Source organism: Manis javanica, chromosome 4 (assembly GCF_040802235.1).
Source record: "Manis javanica isolate MJ-LG chromosome 4, MJ_LKY, whole genome shotgun sequence".
NCBI lineage: Eukaryota > Metazoa > Chordata > Mammalia > Pholidota > Manidae > Manis > Manis javanica.
Window position 1 is genome coordinate 18797092 of NC_133159.1, and position 21424 is coordinate 18818515.

Genomic DNA, 21424 nt, shown 5'->3' on the forward strand with positions numbered 1-21424 from the left:
GGGCCAGGCACTGAGAAAATAAATAAGACTCAAAACCGCGAACCTGGACCCACTTTTTGCACCACGAGGACACTGGCACCTTTCTGCCTCCAACGCAGGAGATAACTGCGGGACTCCACCCTTAGAAGACTTACTACCTCCTTCAAGACGCATAGAAAAGCCCAACAGACGCCTTCCCTTCAAAAGCTTAGGGCAAAGAGCGAATTCCCACAACTACCCCTCAAAGGTGTACTGAAACCATTACTTCCGCCGTCCGCAAGCGAATCAGCGTAGCGGACAGTCCTCGCAGCAGGCGCCCAGAGACGCGCAAAGACCTTAGTGCGGTGGGCGTGGCTCCCTGTGGTCCAGCCGCTGCCCTTTCTGCTGCTTCCCCGCGCTCCTCCCTCCGTCCTTATCTCCGCATGCGCAACCGAGCCGCCGGGGCGGGGGCTGCTGCCCCATCCGGGTATCCGGCGTCCCGTAGCTGTTTTGTTTTCTTGGCTGGGTGCTGGGAAAGTGAGGCGGCTCGGCGCGGCGCCACCCCGGCTCCGAACCGACTGCACTGGCCGGGTAGGACGTAAGTGCCAGGCGGGAGTGGGGAAGGGGAAGAACCGCTGCAGGCCGGACCAGGCTCGGGCCCGGGACTGTCTGCCCGCTGATGCTGGCAGTTGCCTGCATCTCTGGTCGTTGCCTCCTCCTCTGGGAAGCTGCGGGCTTGGGCAGTGACTTGCTGGAGCCTTCCTGGCCACTTCCCTTGCCCGGGGTCCGGCCGGCGGCGGGAGAGGGCGACCGCGCCCTTCCTGGGCAGCCATTGGATCCCGGAAAATCACCTTGTCATCCCTTTAGAGCTGGAGAAACAGACCCGTAGAGGGATGTAACCTGGCTGGTTCACACGACGTGGGTGGCCGACCTGGAACGAACTCCCTGATCTTCCCAATCCAGTCCTCTCGAGACTTAAACGCCCCCGAGACTGGAGGGCGGAGTTTGGGCATTTATGTACCGGTAATAAGCCGAAAAAACATGGATTCGGGGCGGGGTCTTGAGATGAATCGAAAATAAAACCGGCTGGATTGCTTTTTATCCCAGGAAAGAATAAAACGAGTGAATTTTCAAAATTGGACTTGTCTTAAAGGCATATTAGTACTGGTTATAAGCACAGTTCTTAATATTTAATTTTTCAAAGGGATGTTACAATTGGATTCATTGCTTTTTTGGGGGTATCATGTTTTGGACAACCACGATTGCTGGCTCCAGAGTTGCTTAATGGAGCGGTTCAGATTTGCTGTGGGAGTTTGGGTGTTCTTGATTATGAGCAAGTTATACGTAATTCACGCTTTTTCATACTCTGAAATAGAGGTGGTAAAGATGTATCTCAGGCCAGGTCTGCACAGCTCAGCTCCTCCGAAGAATGTTTTATGTAATTTGTTAAGACAGTTTAGGTCAGCCATGGTAATTTATCTATGGTCATAATTCACTTAGCAGTGAAGTTTTTTGGTCTGAATTAGTATTAAGTTGTGTGCTTCTGGTTGGAAAACATATATTAGAATCAGAGCTACAGATATTCAAATTAAATGGGTGTTCTTTACATAGAAGTGACTCCAAAGAGCAGGCTTGGGAAAGGAAAAATAATGAAGTGAAAGGAAGTGCAGTATTTAATTTGCAGAACGTGCAATGTGAAGTAGCACACATTCTCTGATAAAATGTGTAGATTCCTAAGAAATGTTTTTCATTTGAGTACATGCTTTAATTCAGAGCCAAAGATTATCATGTCTTCACTATGTTAGTGCTACTGAACTATAAATATCAAACTCATATAATATGTAAATGAGTCCAGATTTTGTTTTCCAAAGTGGTAAAGTGGAAATTCATCAAAAGCTAAATCAAATATTTTGAAGAGATATATGTAGTCAAAATAAAGTATTTGCAACCTCATTTTTATTAAATTATTCCTGAGCTGGTAATTGTTTTCTAAGAACAGAAGTTTGAAGTAAGTAAAATGAAGTACTTTATTTAGTTGGTTATTTTATTTGTTTTTTAAGTGACCTGAAAAAATGTCTGGATTTCTAGAAGGCTTGAGATGCTCAGAATGCATTGATTGGGGGGAAAAGCGCAATACTATTGCTTCCATTGCTGCTGGCGTTCTGGTAAGTGTCATTGATACATTGGTCCCTCATTATTTTAGTGTTTTTATGTGTTTTGAATTTTGTATGGTTTTTTAAAATACGTACCATTTATTTTATTTTTGGTAACTGAATTTAATAGTTGATTTTTTTTTATAAAGGAGTTCAGTTATTCCATTATTTAATTGCATGTTATAAATGGTATAATAAGATAGTATATTTTATACATTTACTCATTGTATGGATTATGCCTCTTTTTTTTTTTTTTTGAGAGGGCATCTCTCATATTTATTGATCAAATGGTTGTTAACAACAATAAAATTCTGTATAGGGGACTCAATGCACAATCATTAATCAACCCCAAGCCTAATTCTCAACAGTCTCCAATATTCTGAAGCATAACGAACAAGTTCTTACATGGTGAACAAGTTCTTTCACAGTGAATAAGTTCTTACATGGTGAACAGTACAAGGGCAGTCATCACAGAAACTTTCAGTTTTGATCACGCATCATGAACTATAAACAAGTCAGATATGATTATTTGATTTTTATACTTGATTTATATGTGAATCCCACATTTCTCCCTTATTATTATTATTATTTTTTAATAAAATGCTGAAGTGGTAGGTAGATGCAAGATAAAGGTAGAAAACATAATTTAGTGCTGTAAGAGGGCAAATGTAGATGATCAGGTGTGTGCCTCTAGACTAAGTATTAATTCAAGCTAGACAAGGGCAACAAAACATCCACGGATGCAGAAGATTTCTCTCAAAACAGGGGGGGTGAGGTTCTAAGCCTCACCTCTGTTGATCCCCAATTTCTCACCTGATGGCCCCCCTGTGACTGTGCCTGTCTTAGGTTGTTCCTCCCTTGAGGAATCTTACCCATCTCTGGCTAACCAGTCATCTTCCGGGGCCATACAGGGAGATGTAAAGTTGGTAAGTGAGAGAGAAGCCATATTGTTTGAAAAGGTTAGCTTTTTACTTCTTTGCAGATTTATGCCCTGTGGCTTCTATGCCCAGCACTTGTCTCGAGGTATCTTTACCACCTGGAGGAATTATGATGCTAGGTAAATTTGATATGAGGCACGAGTTCTATTTAAGGGTTGTAATTAGGAAGGAAGAAGAAAAGCTATAGAGGTAGCATATGGAAGAAAACATGGGAGGATTGATTATTTCTTTGACATATCTTCTTGTAGAGTACCTTAAGCATGTATAGGTTTTAAACTACTAACTAACTTGCACACACATATTAATATAATAGGAATACGGTGACATAAACAAAGCAAATCTATAATTACCAGCCATCTCCAGTGAAGCCAAGAAAACCAGTTAGCCATTTGTGAAAACTTATAAATGATATGATGGATATTGTCTAACTGAATTTGAATAGTTTGAGAAAAATCAGACAGATTAAAACAACACATTCCTGGGAACTGTTCACATCCCATATTTCTTTTAACAGTAGATAGTCTATAGTCGCACTATTTTGGAGCACTGCAACTTGCACTTCTCCTAATTCTTGGTTGAGTTCTGACAGTATAGATCCAAATTTGTTGTTTTACTGTATGCACAGGCCAGCTTAGATATCTCCTTCTTCATTCCAATGGCAAGTCCAGGAACCAGTGGGATGAATGCAGCTACAACTGCAACAGCGCCAGGATCTTTGTTGAAGTTTTTTGATGATCATCTTCTGGAATGACTCTTCCAGAGGATGTTGATGTTGGAAGTTCTTCATATCATATCTTAATTTGTTTTCTGGATAGCCAAATTAGGCTTTGATCCTCTGTATAAACACAAACAAACCCTTTGCCCACACTTTGATATGACCTTTATACCATTGTGAAGACCTATTGGAGATCACCACACAGGAACTGCTTTTTTTTTTTTTTAAGAGAAAGGAATATTATCAGAAAAATGTACTTCCATAGCTGATCATCTGACACCCTTTGAAAGATCATAATTAAGGATATGTAAAGCATGCATTAATTGTTGATTTGCAGTTAGTTTTATCCTATCAGAGTAATCCCCCTTTTCTTTCTCTCTTTTTTTTTGTTACCATTAATCTACAATTACATGAAGACTATTATGTTTACTAGGCTCTCCCCTACACCAAGTCCCTCCCCCAGAAACCTCATTACAGTCACTATCCATCAGCATAGCAAAATGTTGTAGAATCACTACTTGTCTTCTCTGTGTTGCACAGCCCTCCCCTTTCTCCCACCCCCCACATTATGCATACTAATCAATCATAATACCCCCTTTCTTCTACCCACCTCCCCTTATCCCTCCCAACCCACCCATCCTTCCCAGTCCCTTTCCCTTCGGTACCCGTTAGTCCATTCTTGGGTTCTGTGATTCTGCTGCTGTTTTGTTCCTTCAGTTTTTCCTTTGTTCTTATACTCCACAGATGAGTGAAATCATTTGGTATTTGTCTTTCTCCGCTTCGCTTATTTCACTGAGCATAATAACCTCTACCTCCATCCATGTTGTTGCAAATGGTAGGATTTGTTTTCTTCTTATGGCTGAATAATATTCCATTGTGTATATGTACCACGTCTTCTTTATCCATTTATCTACTGATGGACACTTAGGTTGCTTCCAATTCTTGGCTATTGTAAATAGTGCTGCGATAAACATAGTGGTGCATCTGTCTTTTTCAAACTGGAGTGCTGCATTCATAGGGTAAATTCCTAGGAGTGGAATTCCTGGGTCAAAATGGTAAGTCTATTTTGAGCATTTTGAGGAACCTCCATACTGCTTTCCACAATGGTTGAACTAATTTACATTCCCACCAGCAGTGTAGGAGGGTTCCCCTTTCTCCACAACCTTGCCAACATTTGTTGTTGTTTGTCTTTTGGATGGTAGCCATCCTTACTGGTGTGAGATGATATCTCATTGTGGTTTTAATTTGCATTTCTCTGATGACAAGCGATGTGGAGCATCTTTTCATGTGTCTGTTGGCCATCTGAATTTCTTTTTTGGAGAACTGTTCAGTTCCTCTGCCTATTTTTTAATTGAATTATTTGTTTTTTGTTTGTTGAGGTAGGTGAGCTCTTTATATATTTTGGATGTCAAGCCTTTATCAGATCTGTCATTTACAAATATATTCTCCCATACTGTAGGGTACCTTTTTGTTCTATGGATGGTGTCTTTTGCTGTACAGAAGCTTTTCAGCTTAATATAGTCCCACTTGTTCATTTTTGCTTTTGTTTTCCTTGCCCAGGGAGATATGTTCAAGAAGAGGTCACTGATGTTTATGTCTAAGAGATTTTTACCTATGTTTTTTTCTAAGAGTTTTATGGTTTCATGACTTACATTCAGGTCTTTGATCCATTTTGAATTTACTTTTGTGTATGGGGTTAGACAATGGTCCAGTTTCATTCTCTTACATGTAGCTGTCCAGTTTTGCCAGCACCGTGTGTTGAAGAGACTGTCATTTTCCCATTGTATGTCCATGGCTCCTTTATCAAATATTAATTGACCATATATGTTTGGGTTAATGTCTGGAGTCTCTAATCTGTTCCACTGGTCTGTGGCTCTGTTCTTGTGCCAGTACCAAATTGTCTTGATTACTATGGCTTTGTAGAAGAGCTTGAAGTTGGGGAGTGAGATCCCCCCCACTTTATTCTTCTTTCTCAGGATTGCTTTGGCTATTCGGGGTCTTTGGTGTTTCCATATGAATTTTTGAACTATTTGTTCCAGTTCGTTGAAGAATGTTGCTGGTAATTTGATAGGGATTGCATCAAATCTCTATATTGCTTTGGGCAGGATGGCCATTTTGATGATATTAGTTCTTCCTAGCCAAGAGCATGGGATGAGTTTCCATTTGTTAGTGTCCCCTTGTATTTCTCTTAAGAGTGTCTTGTAGTTTTCAGGGTATAGGTCTTTCACTTCTTTGGTTAGGTTTATTCCTAGGTATTTTATTCTTTTTGATGCAATTGTGAATGGAATTGTCTTCCTGATTTCTCTTTCTATTAGTTCATTGTTAGTGTATAGGAAAGCCACAGATTTCTGTGTGTTAATTTTGTATCCTGCAACTTTGCTGTATTCCGATATCAGTTCTAGTAGTTTTGGAGTGGAGTCTTTAGGGTTTTTTATGTACAATATCATGTCATCTGCAAATAGTGACAGTTTAACTTCTTCTTTACCAATCTGGTTTCCTTGTATTTCTTTGTTTTGTCTGATTGCCGTGGCTAGGACCTCCAGTACTATGTTATATAGCAGTGGGTAGAGTGGGCATCCCTGTCTTGTTCCCGATCTCAGAGGAAAAGCTTTCAGCTTCTCACTGTTCAGTATGATGTTGGCTGTGGGTTTATCATATATGGCCTTTATTATGTTGAGGTACTTGCCCTCTATACCCATTTTGCTGAGAGTTTTTATCATGAATGGATGTTGAATTTTGTCAAATGCTTTTTCAGCATCTATGGAGATGATCATGTGGTTTTTGTCCTTTTTGTTTATGTGGTGGATGATGTTGATGGATTTTTGAATGTTGTACCATCCTTGCATCCCTGGGATGAATCCCACTTGGTCATGGTGTATGATCCTTTTGATATACTGTTGAATTCTGTTTGCTAATATTTTATTGAGTATTTTTGCATCTACATTCATCAGGGATATTGGTCTGTAATTTTCTTTTTTGGTGGAGTCTTTGCCTGGTTTTTGTATTAGGGTGATGTTGGCTTCATAGAATGAGTTTGGGAGTATTCCCTCCTCTTCTATTTTTTGGAAAACTTTAAGGAGAATGGGTATTATGTCTTCTCTGTATGTCTGATAAAATTCCGAGGTAAATCCATCTGGCCTGGGGGTTTTGTTCTTGGGTAGTTTTTTGATTACCGTTTCAATTTCTTTGCTCATAATTGGTTTGTTTAACTTTTTTGTTTCTTCCTTGGTCAGTCTTGGAAGGTTGTATTTTTCTAGGAAGTTGTCCATTTCTTCTAGGTTTTCCAGCTTGTTAGCATATAGGTTTTCATAGTAGTCTATAATAATTCTTTGTATTTCTGTGGAGTCTGTTGTGATTTTTCCTTCCTGGTTTCTGATTCTGTTGATGTGTGTTGATTCTGTTTTTCTCTTAATAAGTTTGGCTAGAGTATGCCTCTCCTTAATTAGTACATTAAGTTACCAGAAAGTGTTTAAGAAACAATCAGGTCAAAACCAGTGAAAAAATATGATTGCATTACTCCATAATCCAGAGCTAACTTTCTTCTCAATCTCCTTTTTAAAAAAGGAAGCCCAGGAAATTCATTAAAATGAATAATTTTAATTGAATTTTCATTTAAATGAGAAACTCAGTAAAACAAGTTTAAAAGTAACTTACAGTACAAAATTCTTATTTATATTGCAAAATCCTCAAGGCTGATGCTTGTGTTCTATGCTTTTATGTTGTCTTATGCTCTAAAGAGTGAATTTTAAGTAAACTAAGAAAAATTTAAGTATCTCCTCTGCCTAGTCTCTGGCACTTGTAGTCCATATGAAAAATAGTCCTATATTTTTCTAAATAAAGGTAATGGCAAAATATAAAACTACTCTAGAAATTTTCTTCTATACAAACATTAAAAATTGCTTTAAATTTTAGTCTGTGCTAAAAATATCTCGAATTCATTTAGCTGAGGGTAAAAAAAAAGTGAAAGAGTACTTGTGCTAAACAGTAAAAATGTCATTAATAGAGTATGTATCTGTCTATAATCTGTTATAAATAATTTGATTAGCCTAAAATTGTTAATTTTAAATAACTCAGAAGATGGCAGGTCCCAGAACCAGCTGGGTCAGGCTTGGGAGTGGGGGTAGAGAGGGACTTAGTTTCAAAATGTTCTAAGTTGCTTGTCAGAATTTTGTTAATAGCTTATTCTAACTTTGTGCTCAGATGATAAAAGTATTTATGCCATTTTAATGTTTTTTTCATTATGAATTTGCTCTTGATAATAACAAGAACCAAATTCAATTAAGATGAATTGTAATTTGGTGTTTAATTTAGCATCGCACCTGAAACCATCTGTAGATTGCACCGTAATTCATCAAAAGGAAAAGCAGAACTGCAAAGCCATTACTTACTCACACCTCCAAGAGGATAATGAAAATTCTGTTAACAATAATTATTCCCCATATTATTTTGAGTAATTTTTTCATTTTCAGTAGTATCTTTCTGGAGGCTTATAACAGATCAGCAATAGGCCACTCCTGCCAATTGCATTTGGAAACACATTTCCTTTCTCCTGCCATGAGATATTGCAACTTATTTCTAGTTCACAAAATTAGATTACAGACATTATTGTGACAATGTAAAACAATAGTTGAACAAAATAATTGAAGTAGACTTAAGAAAGGCATTCATGTTACTGTTCATTGCTGTCAGATATAAGGGTAACATTTAATCAGATATTAAGCCATGTGCAAATTATATGCAAGAAACTGCTGGAAATTTTAAGAAAATTTTGAAATTCATAAGAAGAGATCTCTTAGATGCCTTGCTTTCTTTTTAGCCAGTAAAATATGAAATACAGTAATTTCTCATTGGTATCACCTTTTTTTGGTTTTAGTTTTTTACAGGCTGGTGGATTATCATAGATGCAGCTGTTATTTATCCCACTATGGAAGAGTTCAACCACTCATACCACGCCTGTGGTGTCATAGCAACCATAGCCTTCCTAATGTAAGTGGCAGTGTAAGTGACACTACCTACCGAGTCACAAAATAAAAATGCTATATGTATAGTTGAGCAGAGTTAAATTTTCCATGTTATCAAATTAATGTATCGAACATGGTTTAAATGTCAAATTTTAGTAAAGGATTTATAAGGAAAAGCAGCAGGCCTCTCTTCCATTCCTCTTTCCACTTTTCCTCTCCCACTTCTGCCTCCCAGCTTCTCTCAGCTCTCCTCCTATTTCTGTACTGCCAATGTTCAAACTTTACTTTGAAGTCAGAAACCATGTCCTTTCTCTAGGGGTAGTTCATTCAGTCATCCAACAAATGTTCATGAAACTTTTATATTCCCAGGTTCTGTTCTAGGTATAGGAAATAGAGTTGCGAATAAAACAGAAAGAAATGCATGCCCTTATGGAATTCAGAGTCACATGAGTGTGGGAGATGCTAACCAAAGAGAAGTAAAGTAAATATGTAGTGTGTTAGATAATGGTAAGTGCTACAGAGAAAAAGCAAAGGGAGATAGGAGATAACGGAGGCAGAGGGGGTGGATAGAAATTTAAAATAGTCAAGGAAGACCTCACTAAGAAGGTGATTTTTTAGTGAAGACTTAAAAAAATGAAGGAGCTGATTACAGGGATATGTAAGAGGATTGTTCCGGATCTCTGGAACAGCAAGTACTAAGGCTCTATGGCAAGGAGCCTAGCGTGGCTAGAGTAACGGATCAAGGTCATAAAAGGCAGAGAGACTGAGGAACTGTTGCAGATGGTTTAGCAGACTAAAGAATCGTAAGAGTACCTCACAATTCTGGACAGGATCCTTTTGCTATAAAGAGCATTACTGGAATAACTGGGGAACATGCATGAGGTCTGAAGATTAGCTGGTGGTAATAGATCATTGTTAATTTCCTGATTTTGGTGGTTGTATTGTAGTTTTGTAAAGTTGTCTTATTTGTAGGAAAACAAATTCCTGGGGCTATGGGGTTTTGTTTTGGTAACTTCCAAATGTTTCAGGAAAAAAAATTTATTTGAACTATACTTGAAATATTTCTGTAGGTTTGAGATTATATATAAAATTAGTAATGCCAGAGAACAGAGATTATTCATTTCAGAGTGTTCCTAATAGTTAGAGACTGACCAGGCAGCGTCGTGGCTGTCTGACAGAGGGCTGTGAAGTTTTTCCAGATGGGTCAGCAAGTAAAAGCCAAGACTGAAGAACCACTAACCTGAGAACATCTGCATTTTTAAAAAATGTGAAGCTTGTTTTAAAATATATTTTTTTTATGTACCAAATGATTTAGTTCACATAAAGATCACTGGAAATAATTGAATATTTTGATCATTCTAAAATGTCATTATTGTAAAAAAATTAGGGTTCATGTAGTCAACACATTTATTGAGCATCTATTATGTGCCAAACCCCATGGTAGGGTTGAAATAAGAAACAAGATAGATACAGCTCCTTCCCTCACAAAGCTTCCATTCAGTGGATATATATGTAATGTATATAATGTTTTGTAACTTGGTAACTTGATATATTGTGAACATTTTTCCATGAGGTTTGAATTTTTGAAAGGATACTTCTAAAGAAAGTAAGACCATCTTAGAGTGGTACTGTATGGAAGTCAGCAAAAGACTAATTGTGTTTGGAACATGTATTAGGGATTGAAAAAACAAGATTTTACCACCTGAATCTCTTTGATAACACTTTAGGACAAAGAAAGATTATTTTGCTTGAAATACAATTATTTCTTCAAACATCAGACAGTAATACAAAATTATTACAGAAAAATCATTCCAAAGCCAATTTTAAGTAATTTTTGGGTTGTCTAGGGCCCATTGTTTTCTCTGCCATTGCCATGTATGATTACATGTTAACTAGATAGGACCAAGCTAAAGATTGTTCCATTTTAGCCAGACAAAATGTTGAGAATTTTCCTCTCAAATTTTAACAAGCATCAGAATTACCTGAAGGAGTTGTTAAAATTCAGATTGCATGGCCCCATGCCTAGGGTTTCTACTTCAATAAGTTTGGGGTGGAGTCAAGGAATTTTCTTCCTAATGAGTTCCCAGGTAATGCCGCTTCTGCTGGTCCAGGGACAGTAACCCCTGCTTTAGAGGTTGTGTGGTTGAAGGAACTTGCTTAAGTTCACGTGAACCCATTACTCAAGACTCATGAAACCTAACCTTTAATTTGAGGCACTCTAGCTTATTGTATCTGGTAATTTGATGTCATGGGTAGTTTCCTCTTGGAGTTGGAGACCCTGATTTCTTGTTGTTTTTTATTCCTATAGGATTAATGCAGTATCCAATGGACAAGTCCGAGGTGATAGTTACAGTGAAGGGTGCCTGGGTCAAACAGGTAAATAAATAGGTGCAAACAATATCTTAAAATGAGAATTATACATGGAAGCGCCACTTGTCTAACTCCTTCAGATCAGGGATAACAAGTAGGCATATCTAGATCATAAGGTAAAAGTTGTATTTGTTTAAAGTTGGCTTTATAGTACAGAATATGCAGTTTTGAGTATATAACCCTATGCAATATATGTATACATAAACATATAAAGAACAGTATATAATAATATATGTGCAAAATTGAACTTATAGTACTCTAAGTTCTACCATATAAATTATTTTCTTCCCTTTTTTTCCCAGCCTTATCTGATTGAATTAACATTTTGAAATAGTTCAGAATCTTAAGTTCTTGTGTGTGTTAAACATAAAATTTACCATCTTAATAATTTTTTAGAGTGTATAGTTCGGTAATCATAAGTATATTCACATCATTGTGCATCTGACCTCCAGAACTCTCTTCATCTTGCAAGCCTGAGTAGAGTAGGAGATTTTAGTGCTAAGGTTCATGCAGGCCCTTCCTTCTTAACTGAGGAACTCGTGTCCCTTGGACTCCATGGCCAAGTACCTGAGGTAGGCAGAATATAGGATACATACAGCACAGCTCCTAGTCAGTTTACCCAAAGATGGGAGGGAACAGATAGTTATTAAGCAATTTAAGTGGTAAACTTAAAATATTATATCCATACACAAACCCAGATATAGGCAAATTTAAGTGACTTTTTTTTTTTTCTTTTTTAATGAAGCAGGAGACACTGCAGTAGTCAGCTTTGGTCTATACTTCCTGATTCTTCCTCGGTTCACTCTCTTCATAAATTAACTTTAGTAGAAGAAATACAGAAACACTGATCCCCCATAACCTTGTAAATCTAAACAAATAGATGACTGTTAGCTGTTCATGTTGATAATAATAAACCAGGAATCGAGTTAGGATTAGAATATGGCCATCTCAAAGTAAAATTTGTTAGCCCAGCTTTGGGGGCCCAGAGATGCTTGATTTTTCTTAATATACTATCTACGAGTAATAGCTTATTAGTTCACAACTATTGTTTTATGTTTTGGATATGAAATCAGAAGTTTATAGCATTCTACTTGCTCTGCTTTATTGAACACAGCAGTGTTTTTAATGTATTCGAGCTAATTAAACTCATCTCTGAATTTTAGGCAGTTTAATGACTATTTCATAGCAAATCTTCGTAAATATTACATAAATGTGATTTAAAATTTGATTGTCTTCCTCTGTTCACATAATTTTAATGCAGCTTTCCTAAGTGGCAGGCATGATAAATTTGAATTTATTTTGCTGCCTGACTTCCCTGACAGTGAAATATGGTAGTGTTTGGATTCATTTATTACTGAGTATGGATTTTTTGTTAATGTACCAGTGTTGTTCTTTATAAATTCTCTTGGAGGACTTTGAATTTTGGAATATGATTTCTAAAACTATATGGAGATTGAACCTCTCAAGATGGTGAAACATATTTTGTGAGATTTTATAGAATGGTTGAGGAGGGTTCTCAGGATACATATTTAGGAAGAGTAAATATAGCTGCTTAGAATATCCAGACCAGCCAACAAGAAAAGGCCAATGTCTGCACTGATGAACGGTATTTAGTGTGTCTTAACAAGCACTTTTATTTTAGACTTTTAATGGTAACTACACATTTTTTTCTGTTTGGTTTTTGTTTTCTTTTTAAAAAGTTAACTGACTGCTGCCATATGTAAAACAATTCTGGTAAATGTTATTTCTTTTAAGGTGCTCGCATTTGGCTGTTAATTGGTTTCATGTTGGCCTTTGGATCTCTGATTGCATCGATGTGGATTCTCTTTGGAGGTTATGTTGCTAAAGGTAAGAGAAAACACAATTTACGTTTTACTTCAATGGAATACTGAAGAGTAAAACTTTTTTCATATAGATGGGCCAACTACTAGCAGTGCATTCATGCCTGGGAATTCATCTCACCATATCAGTATTTTGTTTTGTTTGGTATGTTTTCAGTATTTCTTTCTTCTGTGTTTTTTCTTCTCATCTGGAGCCTGGAAGTATTGGGACACAACTCCAAACCTTGCTTCTGTTTGGCTTCTAAAAAACCTCAAAGGCAGAATATTTATATACTCTAGCTGCCAAGTTTTGACTTCCTGAATAATACCTATGCAGAGCTTTAACATCCTAGAATTTAAATGTATTGAGCTAAGCCTCCCTGGTAATATGACATTATCTCTTAAATAGAAAAGTTAAATAATACTTAATGTGCATCCGCTATGTAAGGCCAATTCAAGGCAAGCTCAGGAAAAGGCCTGCTCTTAGATCCCTAGCTGAAATTTCACATTGAGGGAGTCTAGAAAAATGTGAAAACCACTTGATATTCCAGGTAAAATTGAGTTTGCTTATCATCGTAAAAATACAGCATTAATGATCTGTACAAACTGGACCAGCAGAGATCTAATCTAGCTCATACATTAATCTTTTACTTCTTTGAATAAAATGTAATCCTTGGATTAAAATCATGGATATCCTGGATTTTTATTAAAATTATTTAAACCTTATGTAGACAGGAATGATAGGCATTTAAAAATATTTACATTTTTCTTCTGTCTATATAATTTATTATTAAAACCACATTACCAAAAATGTAGTAGAAAAGAAAGAAAAGGAAACTATAATAATCTTACCACTCATAAATATTCTATAAATATTTCCTTTGATCTCTTATTTATGTTTTTATGTTACAACCATAGTATAAATAAAATTTTGAATCCAGCTTTTTGCAATAACATGATGTCATAAGTAGGTCTCTTGCTGCCACAAAATCCGTATCACCATCATACTTTAAAACAAAATAGTTACTTTTTTTATCCCATGAATTATATAATACTTGCCCATTGTTGAATGCTGAGAATGTAAGAGAGCTCAAAGAAGAAAATAAAATTACTGATAATTCTACTTTCCCAGATACAACTATTAATACAGAGCATCTCGTCTCACTTAGAGTCAAAAATTCAGGGCCCTCACCATGACTGCAAGGGCTCTTTGTAGAACTGTGTTCATCTCATAGAATTTTAAATTATTTTCTTAAAGCTTCTGGAGCCAGGTTATGCTTTGAGAACTATTAACAGCAGATCTGTAATTTTATAAAGTTGCTTTTCTATAGAATCTTTATGAACCATTCTACTGTTAATAGTTACGACTGATGAGGAATATTAATGTGGAATATTTAAGGTGGCCTTGTAGTAGTAAGGACCTAAACAGCTGCTATGGTAATCAGATTAATTTAAAACTATTCTGAGAAAATGTTGACAATTCATCTATTCATCATGCCTGGGTCTGTCAGTCAGTGAATAATCATTGACAACTCCCATAGTAGAAATTTATGAGAATTTCAACCTCAGTCTGGGATAAAATGGCAGCAAAATGTTCCTCTGGCAGTTTTGCCTATCCTACCCTATCCTGCAGATATCTAGGCCAAAATCCTGGGTGGTTAAGGCCCGTCAGAGGTGTCCTCTCTTTTCGTCTCACACCCCACATCCAAACCATCAGTAAGAGTCCTGTTGGCATTGCTGTTAAAATATTACCAGAACCCCATCACTTCTTAGTGTCTCCATTGCTACCTCCCTGGTTCAGCCCACTACAGTCTTTTGCTGATTTCCTCCTCACTAATTCCTTTTACTCCGCTTACCTCCTTTGTCTGCTATCAGCACCACAGCCAGAGGAATCCTAATAAAATATGTCAGCTCATGTTACTTTTTTGCTCAAAATCCTCTGATGGCTTCTCATCTCAGGCAGAGTAAAAATCAAAGCCCTGGTGTTAAGTGCAAGGCGCCATCGGATCCTCACCCCCCAGCCTGCCCCCGTACTTCAGCTTTTCTCTCTTTTGCCTGTGTGGCCATTCCTCTCCTGTGGCAGCGTGCTCCCACCTCCGAGCTTTTCCCCTGGCTGTTCTGCTGCTCCTGCACGGCCCCTGCCCTCGCTTCCTGTCCTTAGGCCAGTTGTCACACAGAGCTCATGAGCTCTTACTGGCCACCTGTATAAAATGTCATCACATGTACATTCCCTATACCTTTCCTGCTTTATTTTTTCTCCTTTTTATTTTCTATGTTCAAGGCAAAAAAACTGGCCTATTTCATTTGCCACTGTGTCCTCAGCACATAAACAGTGCTGAACATAGTATGCACGCAGCAAACATTTGTTGAATGAAGGGAGTTCTCACTACTAAACCAATTCTAGACTCATAAATGTTATGTAATTTAATAGTTGAGCTGGTAATCAGAAAACAATCATTTTAGGCAGGAAAACTGGTACTCACCAGTGTATCAGAAACTAAATGTTTTGAAATCATAAACCTCTAAATATTAAAATTATTTTCACAGAAAAAGCCATAGTATACCCTGGAATCGCTGTGTTTTTCCAAAATGCCTTCATCTTTTTTGGGTAAGTTCGTTTTGCAACTTCATCCTATCTTTTTTTCCTTAAATAATATGTTCTTTATGTCATTTACTATGTTTAGTTGCTTAATTTACCCTGTCCAATACACCTCCACCATGTTACTGTCATAAGATGCAAAGAATGAAATTGAGAGATATTTTTACTACATAAGTGGTTTGCTGCCAACCTCGGGAACATAGATTCGTTTCTTAAATTGCCACCCACCTCCCCTTTAATGAAGAACTATGATTTGTGTAGATTTAGTTACATAACACTGATGGTGTTTGTTTTTAATCTGTATCTCCAACAGTTGCTTTTAATGAAAGCCTGCTTAAAACCATTTCTCCTTAAACTTTTGTTTCTGGATGCATTTTATAGTTCTTTCTATCCTGGGTGTTATTAGAATTTGTGCATGAGATTGGAGGTGTGAAAAGAAAGCCCTAACTTCATTTTCTATCTTTCAGATGCAATGACAAATTAAATGATTACTAAAAACCTTCATACCTTTATCAAGAATCTTCTCTAATGTTCATTCTTTCCTGGACACTAAGGGTTTGCCCTTTCCCCTACCCTAGCCTCCCCCCCAATCCCACCCGATTCCCTTCCTCCCAAGCTTCTTTCTATCCTGTGCATCAGGAGTTCTTAACCTCTGTTCCAGGGATAGGTTTCTGAAGATGGGGAGCCACTAGACATTTCCATATGCAGGAGACTGGTGTTTCTGCTTGTTTCTAGGAGGAGAGTCTGTGGCTTTCATCAGGTTTTCTAAGAAGTTCCTAATCCAAAAAGGGTTTAAAAACTGCTGTATATTCAGGACGGCTGTTCTAGAACTTTCCTTTCTTTCTCCTTTACCACCTACAAAAAGAAGCCCCATATCTACTTGCCCACTCGTGAAATGCTAATAGTTGTCCTTCAGCAATAGTCAGCAGTTGGTATTCAAACTTACTCCATTCCACCACCAGGCATTTTTTGCAATTTTTAAAAATCAGTTTGGAAATAAGAAAGATGTGAACTTAGATGTGGCAAGATATGCAACTTCTTTGGGTCATACTTTGTGTCCTGAGCTAGTGGAGAAAACCCAGAGTTTCATGCAGAAAATAATAATGACCAAAGTTTATTGAGCAGTTACCGTGTACAAAGCTCCATTCTTAGTGCTTCACATGTATGCTCTCAGATAATACCCATAACAATTCTGAAGGTGGCCCCATTATTATCCCTGTTTTATTATGTGAGAAAACAGGCACAAAAAATATAACTTGTTTGAGATCATGTGGCTAAAATTCAGGCCATCAGACCCAAGAGTTCAGGCTGTAGCTATATGATGGTGATGTTGGAAGTTAGAAGTGAATTCAGTTGACATCTCCTCTTGATGTCTTCAACCAGTAGTTTAGCATTAGTTCTATTCCCCGCCTCCCCATTTGTTTTTCAAAAATGTAACACTGTACTCGAAAGAAAAATACAAAGTAAGTAAACCTTACCTCCCCCAACTTACAAAATAAAATGTGAATAGGCTTGTTATTTTACAGGGTAATGTAGTGTGTGCTTATGAGAGGGACAGTGTTGATACTTAGGAGTTCTTCTTCCTTCAAGCTGCAGTGCTGAGGCTTGAGCACCTTTGCTGAAGGACCAGGGACCCGGAGCTCCCGCCTCCAGAGTCTGCAGGGTTACAGGTGCTCCAGGGAGTCAGTTCAGCCAAAGGCAGGCAGTATAAGGGTCAGAGGCAGGGGTGAGAAAAGCTTCAGATAGAGTGGTGGGGAGGGAATTACTGAGAACCAGCCAGGGAGGGGCAGACAGCACCCTTCTTTATTTTAATCATTTACTCTGGCAGATAAAGGATAAAGTAAGTTCACGTTGTGATGCTGCTTTTGGCAGAGAGGTTACTGTGGCACAGGGAGGAGGAACAGGATTGAGAGGGGAAGATTTGCAGGGAAATTCTATGTCTTCCCCTGAGGGAAGAAACACGTAAGTTCATACAGTCGTCACCACATTTCACTAAACCTTGAAAATGGAACATTGACTTGTCATTGCCTCAAATTAGTTAAAACAAATTACTTTTATATGAAACAAGTTTGATTAATTTCTCATTTGTTACTATTGTGCCTATTAAATACAAGAATAATTAAGTTTTATGAAAATACTATAAACAAATTGAAATTAAATTCAGCAAATAGACACCGTTATCAGAATAATTGTAGCAGATTGCTGGCTATTCTAATTTACAACAGAACAGTATTCTGCAGTAGCTTAGAAATTACTGTTTCAGAAAACAGAAGCAGATGTCAGTACCAAAGGTGACCATCTGACAGTGTAGGAGGGATTGGCTTTTGCCCAAGAAAATCTTCAAATTATAGTTTACATCTGTTGACTAGTATTCTGAAGTTCCCATGTCTCATTTAAGCTGCAGGAGAGGGGAGGCCCCTAGTAACCAACTTTGGTTTTTCTTTTTTGTAGCAGTAGGTCTGATATTAACTGGCAGAGTAGAGAGCAAATCAGTTTTGAGTTTATGAAATCCTTTGTAAAGAGAAATTAGTATATTTCCAAGAGAGGGTATAGACTACTTCCTGGTTGCATCTTTGTTTTCACCAGGTGTTTTTACCTTCATAAAGGTCTGTGAAACCTGTCTTAAATCAGTCGGCATGGCTGCAGGCTTAACCTTAATTGAAAAATAGGAGAAAACACATGAAGCCAGCCTGTGCCACTGGAATACCTGCTTCCATCTTCAGTTTCTCCCTCACACTTACCTCTGTCCACCACCACTGAGCCCTGTTGAACCTGCTTCTGAATTGTCTGAAGCCTGTTCTCTTTCTGTCATTTGCATGGTCTCAGCTCAGTCGTCAGCACCCTTTCCTGAGCAGTTTGCATCCCTAACTGGTTCCTCCCTTGGATCCAGTTTTCCTGCATCAGTTTTCCTTCTAAAATATGCCTCTAATCCTATCACTTCCCATCTTAAAAATTTTTCAAACCTGTCTACAGAAGAAATCAAACCACTGGCCATCCAAAATCTGTCCACAGTTGTTTTATTTATCCTGTATAGTCATTTTTGTTTTCTTGAGCCAACATCCAAAAAGCAAAAGATTTTACATAAAAATCTGACTTTGTGGCTTTTTTTTTGAAAAAACTGGAGGATCTGACAACCCTGCACCCCCCACACCAACAATCAGCTGGAGCTGAATAGTTGATCTTTTTAAATAGGGGCTGCGTCTCTGCATGACCCCATTTCATCCATTGCCTGAGACTGAGTGCCAGACGCCCCCTTCAGTAAAGCGTACAGGCTGGCATCTGTACTCATTTAAGGCACCTAAGGCCCTTGTGGGCCATTTATCACACTGGTCAACTGGTGTGCCAAATCCTGGCCCCCTCCATTCCCTGTCTGCCTTATATCTCAAAGTAATCTAGCTGTGTCGAACTCTTCCCTGTTCTACTCCCTCTCAGATATCTTTATATCAATGTAGATATAGATACAGATATATGGATATCTTCTTACACATATAATTGCCCTCTTGCCCTCTTAAGGTGAAGCCTTGAGGATAACTGTGTACAGTTAAAATCCTAGGCTGTGAGCGCTGTGAGGGCAGATGCCTGATACCAATCTCCTGGGCGTTCCCGGAGGCCCTGTGGTCTTTATTCCTCTTTGCCTTCCTCTCCTTGAAACATATTCTTCATCATCCCCCTAGCTCCTGGCCTGCCAACCTCCCACCCAAACTCTTCATTACCCTACAAAGTCCATCCCAAGTCACAAAGTGACTACCTTTATAACTCTTTTACTAACACATTCAAGCAGAATAAATTCTGTTTTTATGCTCCCTTAACATTTGGCATATATACTTTTCCACCACCACCTCCCCACCCTGCCAGTACCACATTATGTCGCCAAGGATGTGAGCAACTCGAGGGCAGAGACTGTATCTTAAATTGTCTTTATAACCCTAGCATCAAACACCTATCACACTGACACTCAGAAAAGGTTTGTTGAATGAATTTGATAAAATATGACAAAATGGCTACATACTCAACCAAAAATTAGGAGAAGTGCAAGTTGTAGTGCTCCAAAATCTTACAACTACAGACTAACTACTGTTAAAAGAACATATGGGATGTGAACAGTTCCCAGGAATGGGTTGTTTTAATTTGATTTCTCTCAGACTGTTCAAGTACAGTTGGACAATATCCATCATATCAGATAAATTTTCACAAATGCCTAGGGTGCCTAACTGGTTTTCTTGGTTTCACTGGAGATGGCTGGTAATTATAGATCTGCTTTGGTTATGTAACTGTATTCCTATTATGTTAATGTGTGTCCGCAATTTAATTAGTAGTTTAAAACCTATACATGCTTAAGTTACTCTACAAGAAGATATGTCAAAGAAATAATCAATCTTCCCATGTTTTCTTCTGCCTGCTACTTCTATAGCTTTTCGTCTTCCTTCCTAATTACAACCCTTTAATAGAATTCGTGCCTCATACCGAATTTACCGAGTATCATAATTCCTCCAAGTGGTAAAGATACCTCGAGACAAGTGCTGGGCATAGAAGCCACAGGGCATAAATCTGCAAAGAAGTAAAAAGCTAACCTTTTCAAACAATATGGCTTCTCTCTCACTTACCAACTTTACATCTCCCTGTATGGCCCCGGAAGATGACTGGTTAGCCAGAGACGGGTAAGATTCCTCAAGGGAGGAACAACCTAAGACAGGCACAGTCGCAGGGGGGCCATCAGGTGAGAAATTGGGGATCAACAGAGGTGAGGCTTAGAACTTCGCCCCCCCTGCTTTGAGCGAAATCTTCTGCATCTGTGGATGTTTTGTTGCCCTTGTCTAGCTTGGATTAACACATAGTCTACAGGCACACAGCTGATCATCTACATTTGCTCTCTTACAGCACTAAACTATGTTTTCTACCTTTATCTTGCATCTACCTACCACTTCAGCATTTTATTAAAAATAATAATAATAAAGGAAGAAATGTGGGATCCACGTATAAATCAAGTATAAAAATCAAATCAATATTCATATTTGACCTGATTGTTTATAGTTCATAATGCGTGATCAAAACCGAAAGTTTCTGTGATGACTGTTCACCATGTAAGAACTTATTCACTATGTAAGAATTTGTTCACCATGTAAGAACTTGTTCGTTATGCTTCAGAAGATTGGAGACTGACGAGAATTAGGCTTGGGGTGGATTAATGATTGTGCATTGAGCATTGACTCCCCTATACAGAATTTTATTGTTGTTAACAACCATTTGATCAATAAATATGAGAGATGCCCTCTCAAAAAAAAATGGCTACATACTAACTTTTCGTTAACTTTTCACAAATGATGTATGTCTCCAACACTCAGAAGTTAAGGATGTGGGGAAACTGGTGAAATAGCACGATTTATCTTAGAATGATAGTTTCTGTTTTGAAAATTCCATGTTTTTTTTCATACAGCTCATCAATTATTCTTGCGAGCTTCCCACCATTTTCCAAATCTCACATACTCTTTCTTTTCCTAAACTCAGCTAGTCATGTGATGTTTCTTATTTTATTCACAGAGGACTGGTTTTTAAGTTTGGCCGCACTGAAGACTTATGGCAGTGAAAACACGGGATTCCTGCTGCAGAGCAGCCCTGCATGGGGTTTTTTTTTAACTACTCACTCCCAGTCTTTTATAATGCCATTTTGTAAACTTGTTTTTGAGTGTAGTCTCAGCTTAAACTTGTGTTAATACTGAAATCATGAGAACTCCCTATTTAAACAACAGCCAAAAATAATCTGCTGTGGTATGCATTTGATTAGCTTATAAAATGTTAACGGGAAGTATTTCACATGAGTAATTTTTATTACGTTTTATCATGGTGTCATTTGTAACAATAAAAATGAATTACAGGAGAAAGTACTGATGCATCTTCTATGAGTATTTGTCA

The 21424-nt window shown here is 37.9% G+C and overlaps 1 protein-coding gene across 3 annotated transcripts; it reads left to right on the forward strand.

The window, feature by feature from the left end:
- The first annotated feature begins 402 nt into the window (after positions 1-402).
- Positions 403-21396, forward strand: TMEM50A (transmembrane protein 50A). Of its 3 annotated transcripts, XM_073233427.1 has the most exons (8): positions 418-556; positions 826-981; positions 2019-2123; positions 8638-8750; positions 11034-11101; positions 12851-12943; positions 15463-15523; positions 21053-21396. In XM_073233427.1, exons 3-8 carry the CDS (start codon positions 2031-2033, stop codon positions 21096-21098), a joined length of 474 nt encoding a protein of 157 aa, XP_073089528.1. In that variant the 5' UTR covers positions 418-556; positions 826-981; positions 2019-2030; the 3' UTR covers positions 21099-21396. The 3 variants fall into 3 exon arrangements, with proteins under 3 accessions (XP_073089526.1, XP_073089527.1, XP_073089528.1); XM_073233425.1 differs by lacking the exon at positions 826-981 and having other exon boundaries at positions 403-556; XM_073233426.1 differs by lacking the exon at positions 826-981 and having other exon boundaries at positions 410-549.
- The last annotated feature ends 28 nt before the right edge of the window (positions 21397-21424 follow it).

What these genes read in the sequence shown, in the direction of transcription:
- TMEM50A (XM_073233425.1), top strand. Translation starts at nt 2,031, where the DNA reads ATGTCTGGATTTCTAGAAGGCTTGAGATGCTCAGAATGCATTGATTGG. An exon ending in AGGGTGCCTGGGTCAAACAG is followed by an intron (nt 11,102 to 12,850) that starts GTAAATAAATAG and finishes ATTTCTTTTAAG; the next exon opens with GTGCTCGCATTTGGCTGTTA. An exon ending in AATGCCTTCATCTTTTTTGG is followed by an intron (nt 15,524 to 21,052) that starts GTAAGTTCGTTT and finishes TTTTATTCACAG; the next exon opens with AGGACTGGTTTTTAAGTTTG.